General features: G+C 36.2%; 1 protein-coding gene across 28 annotated transcripts in view; it reads left to right on the forward strand.

Annotated features, from left to right (window-relative positions):
• The window catches only part of PARP11 (poly(ADP-ribose) polymerase family member 11), a 46,519-nt gene extending 36,967 nt beyond the window's left edge, over positions 1-9,552 (forward strand). For 21 of the 28 annotated variants that reach the window (XM_039869095.1, XM_039869103.1, XM_039869090.1 and 18 more), the window contains 2 exons: positions 4,959-5,110; positions 6,611-9,552. In XM_039869095.1, the coding sequence (XP_039725029.1) occupies positions 4,959-5,110; positions 6,611-6,927 (469 nt within the window). In that variant the 3' untranslated portion in view covers positions 6,928-9,552. Of the gene's footprint in view, positions 1-4,958; positions 5,111-5,533; positions 5,674-6,464; positions 6,580-6,607 lie in introns of those variants that run through there. The other 7 variants (XM_039869114.1, XM_039869116.1, XM_039869112.1 and 4 more) reach the window with 5 other exon arrangements.
• Positions 9,553-12,368: the final 2,816 nt, after the last annotated feature.

Genomic DNA, 12,368 nt, shown 5'->3' on the forward strand with positions numbered 1-12,368 from the left:
TGGAGATAGAGAGTTAGCAGGGGCCAGGCTGTGCAAGGTCCAACAAGCCAGACTAAGGGATTTGGAGTTTTTTCCTGGGACAGTGGAAAGCAAAGAGACTTTAAGCAAGAGAACGATGTATCACATTTTCATTTTGGAAAAATAATTCATCTGTGTATATTGTGGAGAAGGGGTTTAAAGCAGTTCCCAATTAGAAGTGATTTTACCCACCAGAGGATATTTGGCAATGACTGGAGACGTTTTTTTTATGTAGTAAGATGGGGAGATACCACTGGCTTCTACTGGGTAGAGCCAAAGATGCTAAATATCTTAAAATGCACAACAAAGAAATATCCAGCCCAAAATGTTAGTAGTGTAGAGGTTGAGAGACTCTGGTTCAAAAGGAAGACTGTTAGAAGCAGGAAGACCTGCTTCTAGGAAATTGTTTCAGCACTTAAATTTTGACACATCGAGTGGCTTGAACCAAACTGGTAACTGATGTGTTGGCGTGAAGAGGACTGTTTTGAGATATTAAAGGATCTAGAATGGTATTGCTTGGTCCTTGGTTTCATGAGTGCAGTGGGGTGGATAAGGGACGTGAGAAAGATAACTTCGAAGTTTCTGATTTGTTTCAATTCACTAAGGGAAAATGGATAGGAACAGGTTTTGGTCTGCAGGGGATGTAGAAGGAGTAGTAGTTGATATATTGGTTGGGAACTTTGCCAAGTGGTGTAGTCTAGAGGTAATGTGGATAATAAAAGCCATAGGAACTGATAAGATGACTAAGGAGTTTATGTAGATTAAGAAAAGAAGAGGGCAAAAGATCAAACTCTAGAATGGATAGAGGAAGAGAAAACCCAAGAAAATGAGAAGTAACAACCAGAAAGGGTAGAAGAAAACCAATAGAATGTGGTCACAGAAGCAAAAGGAAGAAAGTGGTTTACACAAGTAGGCGTCATCTCAGTCACATAATGGAAGAGATGCCAGGTAGGGTAAATATTGGAAATATACTTAGGATTTTGCAACAGAAAGGCTATTGGTACCCTTGATGAGAGCAGTGTTGGTAGACACTATACTGTATTTACAGCAATTGTTGACACTCTTTCAAGAAGCTTGGCAGTGAAGAGAATGAGAAGTGTGAGAAGATAGATAATGTGGAGTTGGGAAGGTGTTTTTGTTTTGTTTTACGTCTTTTGAATTTAAAGATGGGAGAGACCTGAGCATGTTCAAATGATAATAGGAAAGAACCTATGGAGAGGGAGATTTAAAAGACAGGAGAGAAAGGGGAAATGTAGTTGATGGATTAAGCCTCCTAAAAAGGTGTGGTTGGGTGGAATTCAGAGAACATGTCAGAAGGAGACAGACATTCAATTATGTGATAGATAAGTAGAGGTAGGGGATGAGGACATGAGCTAGGTTGGGATTTCCTTCCTGATACATTCAATTTCCTTGGTGAAATTAGAAGTGAGGTCACCTGCAGAGAACGAGATGTTAAGGAGTTGTGGACAAGAGGGAGAGATAGGGGAAAGGGGGAGATTTGAAGTAGCCACTGGGGTAAATGGGGGAGAAAGAGCTAACATGGGAACAATAAGGTTTCCATGAGTGCTAAGGGCTTAGCTAAAGCTGGAATTCGTGAATTAGTAGTGGAAACTATGGAGATGATTTATTTCAGCCATCCAAATTTAAGAGCAGAGAGGGGAAGTGGTTGGGTTGATTCAGGGTTGGAAAGGATAAGGCAGCAACGAAGTAAGAGCAGTGAAAGCTGCTATCTCATTAAGAATGTGGAAGAATGTAGCTTTAGATCAGAGATTCTCCGCACTGACTGCATATCAGAATCACCTGTGGAGTACTTTAACAAGGAGCGACATTTATTACCCATCCCTGATGCACTGAACCAGAACCTCGGCATTCCGACGTAGTTTATCTTTTAAAAGTTCTGCAGGTGATTCTGATGTTCAGCCAGGATGGAGAACCACTGGTCTAACCCTATGCAAACTTATTTCAAACCAGAGCATGAGGATATTCCTGCTGCATGTCCAATGTAGCCCTTTTTGCTACATAGTCCCTGAGAGGGTGGGTAATTTTAAGACATCTTTGAGAAGTGCTATAGCATTTGCAGTAAGTTCAGCAATAAATGTGGGATTGGGCAAAAGTGGACAGGGTTGTGAAGAGAACTTACTGTATTTTGATTCCTATGACTTTTCCCAAAGGTTTAACTGAAATCCAGGAGGCCTTAGAACTAACATTAGCCCTTCTGGAACACCAAGAGCGCAGTGTGAGAGTCTCCACACTTCTTGGGTACCTTAGTGCTGTGGGCTGCAGAGTTTTGACCACCGCATTCCACCCTGACGTCAGCTGGTGTATGTGTTACATCCAGCCCAGTAACCCTATGGGTTTTTAATGCCCACACCACACTCCTGGCTCTTTAACCAGCACTTCATTTATAACATCTAAGAGAGACTCGAGTGGATTTTCAAACCAGAATTCATTCTGATCTGTGCCTGAAAACTAGTGATGAGTGAATATTCTAATTTTAGAGTGGATTCTAGTCATTACAGACATGAAGCTTGACATTAGAGGGATGTATATAAACAATGTTTACTTAAGGAAAACTTGTATAGATTTATTAATGCCCAAATAACTAAGAGGATTGCCATAGTAGTAGATGGGTAAGCCTCTTAGTATAATTTGAGTTCTATGAAGTAGTTGAAAAAGGGTCTTATGACAAAATAGAGAAATGTGTGCCAGGTGGTTAAGTATAAAGAGAAAAATTAATACCCAGTTAAAAGTCTTATGTAAAGAATAACTTGAATGACATGAATGCTTTCTTCCTGAGACTTCCAGCATTGTAATCAGGAATTTGGATAAAAATGTAGAAGGCTTGCTTATCACACTTGTGAAAGATTCAAAACCAGAAGGGGTATCTTATTTGTTGTGTGAATGAATCAGGAGGGAGAAAGACCTTGGAAGATTTGAAACAGTGAGTCAAAACAAATATGATTATCTTTTTTGAAAAAAAATTTTTTTTTCTTAGAAAAGCAACAAATATGCATTGTTAAAAAAAGTCAGTATATAAAGTTCTCAAAAAGAAAGTTGTCATAATTTGTTCCTTGTGAAAACGTTCTGGCTTTTCTGAAGTAAATGTTTGTTTAATACACATCCTTCTAATGTCATACTCAATGATTTGAAAAGACTATCACCAATAAATCAAAGCATAAACATTTAAATTTTGATACATATTGCCAAATGATTCTTGAGAAAGACCATATACATTTCTATTTCCGTCATTTAAATGCAAGTATCCAGTAATCCACATAATCATTAAGCTCTATGTTTTTTATAAATACCGTGATTTTTAAATGACTGTATCAAGATAAAACTTAATTGAAATAAATCTACTGCATTAGGTTTGTAAGACAGTTGTGTAAATATAACAAGCCAAGAGAAGTCTGGTTTGAGAAAGCCCTGGGAGTTTTTATTGACTACAAACTTAGGTAAGTCAGCAGTATGATGCCCCTGCCACAGAATGAATTCAGTGGTGTGCCAATAGAGTGCTTGACTGATGATATCTGGACTCTTTCTTACCAACATTTATAAACTAGAAGGTATCAACCAGATTCTTGTCAACTAAGGACTGTCCAGGATGAGGAAAGAAAGGCTATGTTATGTGAGGAATACCTGAGGGAATGGTGTATATTTAACCTAGAAAAGAAAGCCTAGGTCAGTGTTCATAGTTATTTGGGAATATTTGCAGAGTAGTTTTGTATAAGAGTATTTAAACTTTTCTGTGTTCACAAGAGAAGAACTCAGACCACAGTAGAAGTGATAGGGAGGCAAATTTTGGTTCATTGTTAGAGTGGGTGTACTTTCTACCAATTATAGCTAATCACAAATAGATTGCACTGTCTTGCAAAACAGTGAACACTTGACACTGGAATGAATTGAAGCAGGCATTAAATAGCTATTAGAAATATAACAAGGAATATTCTTTTTATTTTTTAAAACATCTTTTTAATGAAATATTTAAAAATGAAAATTCAGCAAATAGTTTACAGACATCCATGTACCTACCAATTAGATATAGCATTATATTTGTCACATTTTATATGTTGTTGTTGTTGTTGTTGTTTTTAAGATACAAAACATTACAGATATAAGTGAAGTGTTTATCCCATCCCCATCCTGTTCTCCTCCTTTCCTCCTAAGTCTGGCGTGATGCCTTCTCCATGTTTTTATGTTTTTTACTCCCTATGTATATATACCTATACAATGTACAGTATTGTTTTGAGTTATATGTCTTTTTTTGCAACATTTTTACATTCATTATTTTTCAAGTGTTATCTATGTTAATACATGTCTAATTCGTTACCATTAACTTTCATGTATAAATATATAGTTATTTATTTCTTTTTCTATGGAAGAATTTTAGACTGTTTTAAGTTTGTTTGTTTTCCACTGTTATAATTGGTCCTACATTGTTTAAAGAGACTTGTCCTTTGGGAAGGGGTTGAACTGGATGGCTTAAAGTCCCTTCCAGCCCTAAAATTCAAAATTAAGTTCAGTTCAGCCAACATTTTCTAATCTCTGGGGATAAAAAGATTAAGGCATGGTCCCTGCTTATTTCAAGACACTGTGATCTTCGTATTATTTAATTGTTTATAGTGTCATTTTTAGACATCTGTAAAACTTGGCTGGTTTAGGCAATCACCTCTATTATAATGGGGCATCATCTGGATATCTATAATTTTTGGTACAATTTTCAATCTTAAATCTCAATGTTAACTAGTGATTTTTGATGAAATGATTTATGCATCCAAGAGCATTTGAGAGTCTTCTTCAGAGCTGCTTTATCCGTTTATGATTTATGTTGAAGTGTTTTCTGTTTCACATTTTCTATTGAATTTTGCTCTGTGGAAAATTAACAAATGCCACTTATGGTATATTTCTGTGTTTTGTGTCTGTGTTTATTATGTTGTTAGGAAAAAGGCCCAGCTTAAGAAGAAAAGAGGTGTGCCTCAGATTAATGAACAAATGCTATTTCATGGTACCAGCAGTGAATTTGTGGAAGCAATTTGTATTCATAACTTTGATTGGAGAATTAATGGTATACATGGTGCTCTCTTTGGAAAAGGTAATTATCAGAATTCCAGGTCCAGTTCGAGTCCCAGGAACAAATATCTGTTTAGAGATAATGGATTGTTTTATAGTTCAGGGGTTTGATCGTCATTAAGTCAAAAGTTACTATACTAGGTTCCTGGCACACCCTCAGAGTTTCTGAGCCACAGAAAAGCCACTTCTTGCATGTACAAGGTAGAAATAGGATCTTTACACCTCTTCTGGATTAGATAGCTCCCCAACTTCCAGTCATTCAGCTGGAGCATTATGTCCTTATTAGCTGATTTTTGCATTACATTTAATTTTCTGTATAAGTTTTTTCCATAGGGAAAACCACATTGTTTTATGTCACATATTTAGAGAACTATAAAATAAATTAATTATATTGTGCACAGGTCTAGGTACTAGTATTTTTTGTTTGTTTTGTTTTGTTTTTTAGAAAATGATAGGTAAGAATATTAATGAGCAATAAGGAATAATGGGGGAAATCCTCACCTTTTTTCTAATGTTGTGAAAGTCCAAGTTCTCCAATTTATGCCCACTACTCAAGCAAATTAAGGAGAGAGATGAGGGGAAAAGGTAAGGGATGGACATTTATTTTTCTGGTACTTACCTCGTACCTTACCTCCGTCACCAGAACTGACTGCCACTTAGGATCAGGATGTGCTACATTTTTAAAAAGTAAATTAGTTTTTAAAATAACTACCAACAAGGCCATTCCATTTATTTAACTGTAAGAGGATCAAAAAGTGTTACATAAATCCATTCAGTATTGGGTAATATGAGACTTTGCCCTTCTTTTCCAAAATTTTTTAAAATAAGTGTCCCTATAATGATGTCAGTCTCCTGGGCCTACCTTTTGGGATGCTTTATTGAGTTTTCATATTTAGGCAATGAACCAATGAAATTGTTTTTGGGGGATAATTGTGAACAGTATTGCACTCTCTTCAGAAATCTTTTCCTGGACATAGAGTTCTATTATTTCCAGAAATATTATTGAACTATTACCCGCTATCATAGAAATGTGGTTTCTTGGGGTTTGTTATAATCTCTGTAGGCCAGTAGTTTTCATTGTGCTCTCCGGAGCTTTAGTGGATGCTGGACAGGGTAGCTGGGTGAGGAAAGTGGTAGAAGGAAATAGAAATGGAGAGAGGTCCTGCCACACTTTTAATCACAAAAATAGTTTGTATCTGTCTTACATATTGGATTTCTTTGTAAGATTCCTTTTAAAAACAGAAGTCTGGCAGCTCCATTTTGGTGAGGGTGGAATGGTTTGGTGGTGGGGACTGGTCTATACTAGCAAATCTATCCCTGTGACAGTCTGAATCACAGTTGTCTATAACAGATGGATTTCTGTTCTTTCCTTTAAGATCTACAGATGAAGAAATTCCACATCTATTTTTGTTATACAATTCCATGTGTCTCTTCCCCTAACAGTTAGAATGTTTTTGTTGGTGTTTCATGTATTCTTCGGAGTAATTTTGGCTTTTTTTTTTTTTGGTCCTCTTTATTTAAGGAACCTATTTTGCTAGAGATGCTGCCTACTCCAGTCGCTTCTGCAAAGATGACATAAAACATGGAAACACATTCCAAATTCATGGTGTAAGCTTGCAACAGCGGCATCTATTTAGAACATATAAATCTATGTTTCTTGCTCGAGTGTTAATTGGAGATTACATAAACGGAGACTCCAAATACATGCGACCTCCTTCTAAAGACGGTAGCTATGTGAATTTATATGACAGCTGTGTGGATGACACCTGGAATCCAAAGATCTTTGTTGTGTTTGATGCCAACCAGATCTATCCGGAGTACTTAATAGACTTTCATTGATTTTACTTCTAAATCTCAGTGGTCACAGAAGTTCTATTAATTTTTTTGCAGGAAGATTTGCTCTCTTGTCATCTAGCCACTAAATGTTAATTATCTGGTACCTTTGAAACAGATATGAAAAAAAGTGGCCTCCATATAAAAAGACATACTGACTTTAAGGTTGGTTTTTTGCTGTTTTGTTTTTGTTCGTTATTCACAGTCTTGTTTGTTAAAGATCAATACCATTGCCATTTAACACCTAGGGGGAAAAGATAACCGCTCAAATTGAATCAGCTGAGTCTCAGTGAACATGAACATTTAGAATTTTTAAAGTTTATATGGGTGTTATCAGGATAAATGTTTTCAACTCAAATGGACTTATTCATATACATGTTCAAAAAATAAAAATGTAGACACAAATGTATCCCTTCAGAGAAACGGATCCTTTGTAAACTGAATTCTGATATTGTTCACCAATCAATATGTTGCCTTGTTGGTATTCTGAAGAGAGGATCTAAAACCTTGAAGCTGTGTGAGTACCTTAAGAGAAGTAAGAAATAAGAAAATTATTTGCAGTGCTGCCAAACAAGCAAGAAAGAGACAATCAAGGTAGAGTGCCCCACTTTCAGTGGCCTTAGGATAGCAAGCCACAGTCTCAGACTTGCTCGTGCTCTCTTGTCGCCGACATCCGAATTGAGAAATGCTGCAGACTGGAATTAGCCCACCGGTTCGTCCACCAGGGCCCTTGAATTCTTATACCAGGACTTGTTGCACAAGGTGTTTATTGCATCTTTATTTATTATTCAAAACATTTTATTTTCCCATTGTTTTGGGGTCCCTATAATGACTACTTCTAAGATGTTTTTTTATCTGCTTCCCCACCACCACACACAGTTATAACAATGATTTATAAAATTCACATTTCTAAGTTGTATCTCCCCATTTTGAATCATTGCAGAAAGCATGGGAGGCATGGAGCAAATCTGGTTTATTCCTTTGAGTAGCAATCGACAATCTGCTAACTCTCTTGAAAAGTTGGACACACTTCATAATTACATTTAATGGAAGTTTGTTTACCTGTTCCATCTGTTTTGCTATTGTATTCTAAGGAGAAATAAGTAATGTTGCAACCACTTCCTGCCCTGAAAGGTGTTCTAGCAGATGCTGGACAACAACTTGGCAGAGATATTACATAGGCGTCCAGGTATCGCATGGGGGAATTGGCCATATGATTAAGAGTTTTTCCAACCTTGATTATCCATGAGTCTATGTGGAAAAAAAAAAAAAAAAAGAACACTTGTATCAAGCCTTTCCAAGAAAACCTTTTTCTGTTCAGTCTAATACTGAATTCTCTCTCCATTATCCTCACCCAGTATTGGCCGAGAATAGTGAATATAATTTAAGTTCTCAAGAAAAATCCAGTAAATGTCCATGTCTGTGTTCTTTACTTCAGTCATTTGAATTGGCAAGGCATCTAGAAATAATAAAAATAAAGAGTATGGAACAAAATTATGTATGGTAATTCTTCAACTGCCGTATATCCCCACGTGTTTATTATAGCTCAGAATACTGGTAACCATGCAGTTGAAAGTAAGTAGTACACAGGAAGTTGCATGTATAATACTTTGAAACCAAGCGACAATTTCCTGACTCAGATATGCAGACTAACAGCCGGTTTTGATGAAGTGCTGTGAATATTTAGAAAGAACACATTTTAGAAACACGCCAAGGTCATCATGGAAATAACTGGAGGAAACGTCCCTAGGCTGCCTTGTGAGAGGTAGCACACCATTGCTGTAGCCTCATTCACCAAATACATTGTTAGAGACGTTAAGAATTCAGATTTTGAAAATCTTCTTGTACTATTTATTTGTTATCTACATACCAAAAATATTAAAATAATCCCCACTTCCACATGGCTGTCTTTTTTTCCAATTTAACACAGTCTCCTCTCCCATCACTTGAATGGAATAACTATTGTAGCATTTGGGGTTTATTTTTCTATTAGACATGTGCCGATCTTATCTCAATGTGAGTAAGATTTACAAGGCAATCTGTGTGGACTCTGAACTTAACTGGTTGGCCTATGTAGTTAAATAGAATGCACTGCAATAGACAGTGTAAGAAAGAACAGTTATTCTTATCTGAGAATTTACTGCCAACTTCTCTCTTATAAGAAAGAGTCAATTTTGATAAATTTTATAATGTGATAGTGTTGAGTTAATTGATGTTAAAATTTAATTTCTTTGTTTTGATCAGTAGATCGAGAATCATAAAATCAGTATATTATATATACTGGACTGGATACAACCATCTGTCATCTTTTCCTCTTGTCATCACATAGTATGGGTGGGAGAGTCAAGAGAAGACATTCCAGATTAAAGAATAAATGATTTTAGACATGCTACATTGAATAAATTCCAGTTGATAGTGACTTTTTCACTTTGGTGATATCAGCCTTAGGGTAAAATAAAATGCGTTTATAAGAAACAGTTTCATTAATCTTGTAGTTATGAACAAGAAGGTTTTGTATTAGTGCAGCTTTCATTTCTAGACTGTTATGGTGATGACGATAAAGAATTTGGACTCATTTTTGATATTTGAAAATACTATTTTTACATGTGGTGATTAAAGCTTTCCATAGCAGGTCTTGGTTGTCTGTGTATACCATATATTTATTTCTGTGATTTCTGTGTCTTATCTCCACCTTGCATTATTTAAACCTAAGTTTTCAGCTCAAGCTTAATGGACTCTTAAGGAGTTCTGTGTTTTTGTTTTTTGGGGTTTTTGTTTTTGTTTTTGTTTTTGGTCGTAGCTCTTATGTAACCCTCTTGCAGATGGAGAAGGAAAGTCTCTCGTTCTCAGTTTGAATTATCCTGAACAGCTGCTAATCAGAGAACCAGTGAAGAAAATTATTTACTCTGTGCTGTGGAAAATTCTAAAACAGATCAAGGCCTAGTGCCTGTGGACAGCATCCTTTACTCTCAGTGTGCTCCGCTGGCTGGGAGGAGCAGTTCTGGAGGGTGAACATGCTCCCTGCAGTCCAGCCAGCCTCTAGTCAGCCCCTCCTAGTATGACTACAGTAATTCCTTTTGAAGCAAGTTAGACATTTCATTTAATCTTTAAGATTCTATTGGCAAAAAAAGGAAGGTATCAAAAGACATCTTAATTTTAGAGCTGAGAGGAATGAGAGACAGATGATTAAGGCTTACCTGTGGAAGCAAATCAAGTTTTCCATCCACTCGCATCATGCCCCAGTCTATCTAAATGTTGGAAAGTTGTGATGAAAATTCAACTGAACTTTGACCGATGATGTAGAAATGTGACATTTTTACAGATTTTGTTCCTAGGCTGTTTAGGTATTTGAGGTCACCTCCCAGGCCACAAGAGTAACACTAGAAGCAATCATACAGTGGTCCTGGCTGCGCTTTAGCTCTAGATTGTCTTCTTCCCATAGGAAAGGAAGTTTGTTTTTCAATAAACATTTTATTTTCCTTAAAGCAAGGATAGTTTATTTCTAGATGAAATTATACATTCTGTACTTGTACAAGAGAAAAATAAACGGGAATGAAAAAATAGCAGGGAAAAGAGAAACAAATCTTAATAAAATTCTTTTTCATTAGAAACTTTAGCAAAGTGATTTTACTTATTTTTACCCATTTGTACTAATATGCAGGGAGAGGTTTGGTGAGACAAGCTGTTCTGCCTCACTTCCTATAATTTTATGATGGCAACTCTGATGAAAAAAAATGAACATTTCAAAGAAGTATGAAGTATACAATTATTTGGAGGCTGCCTAGTTAGTGTGAGTAATAAATAAAGGAGAGATGAGCCCTAAATATTTAGAAAAGATGTTCAAAATTTATTCATTAACCTTCACTTTTTTACAGAGGTCATTCTCATGTTTTCAGAGACTCCAGGCTAGAAGGCACTTTGGGAGTTTATGTGATCTCTTCTTCTGCCCAATCCCCCTGCCCCCTTCTTGTAATTGATCTATCCCAGGTTAAAAGATGTCTTGGTTATTCCGAGCACCCTCACAATAACCTTCTTCTAAGTCTCCCACTGTAAGATTATGTAATCCATTTTCTCAACTCTAATTGCTTGGCTTTCATTCTTCAGCTCTGCAGGCTAAGAACTAGGCTTTTATTTGAGCTTCCTCACTGCATGGCTATGTGTCTAAGAATTTAGCATTGGTCTTATTTATTTTTAAGTGGTTCCTCATGAGATTGGAACATAGGGTTATGCCAAAGACATTTGCGTTTTCTACAGCTAAAAAGCCTTGCTGTACCCTATCCAAGAGGTTATACAGTAAGCTGATTCTGACTCTGGCTAATGCTAACTTCACAATGGTAAGCCAGTTTAGGAGAGTCAAAATCTAGAATTTAATTCAAATCATTTTTGCAATATTAATTATAAATCCAGATTATATTTCCTTTAGTTCTTTTGTATTCTGTTTTTATTGAAATATAATAGACAGTTAGTTGCTTGTATTTACATTGTACAATGAGTTTATTTTTCAATTATAGTTGGCATATAATACTATACTAGTTTCAGTTGTATAGCATAGTGATCAGAGATCCACATAACTCGCAAAGTGATCACTCCACTAAATCTAGTACTCCTCTTCCCCCTTACATGTTTATTACATTATTAACCATCTTCCCCATGCTACACTCTACATATCCATATCTATTCTGCAACTATCCATTTGTAACTCTTAATCTCTTTGTCTTTTTTTGTCCCCCCAACCTCCCTCCAATCTAGTATCCCTGAAAATATTCTCTGTATCTATGAGTTTATTTCCACTTTTGTTGCTGCTGCTGTTGATTTTGTTCTTTAGATTCTACATGTACGTGAAATGAAGCAATATTTGTCTTTCTCTATCTGACCCATTTCATTCAACACAATACCCTCTACGTCCATCAAGGCAATATCTTTTTCCATCCCCTTCCTTTTAGTCTGTGTGTGTCTTTTAATCTGAAGTGAGTCTTTTGTAGGCAGCACATGTAGGGGTCTTGTTTTCTTATCCATTCAGCCACTCTGTCTTTTGGTTGCAGCACTTAATTCTTTTCTGTTTGAGGTACTTATTGATAGGAATGTAGTTGTTACCATTCTTTATTCCTGTTTTAGATACATGTTGTTTCTTCTTAAAGAAGTCCCTCCAACATTTCCTGTAATACTGGCTTGGTGATGATAAATTCCTTTAGCTTATTTTTTGTCTAGGAAGCTCTTTATCTGTCCTTCAACTTTAAATGATAGCTTTGCTGGATAAAGTATTCTTGGATGTAGATCCTGGATTTTCATCATTTTGAACATTTTGTGTCAAGCCCTTCTGTCCTACATAGTTTCTTTTGAGAAATCAGCTGCCAGTCTTATGGGTGCTCCCTTGTAGGTAACTAACTGCTTTTCTCTTGCTGCTTTTAAGAGTCTCTCTTTGTCTTTAACCTTTGGCATTTTAATTA

The sequence above is a fragment of the Pteropus medius genome, unplaced genomic scaffold, assembly GCF_902729225.1.
Source record: "Pteropus medius unplaced genomic scaffold, Ma_sr-lr_union100, whole genome shotgun sequence".
In the NCBI taxonomy this organism is placed as follows: Eukaryota; Metazoa; Chordata; class Mammalia; order Chiroptera; family Pteropodidae; genus Pteropus; species Pteropus medius.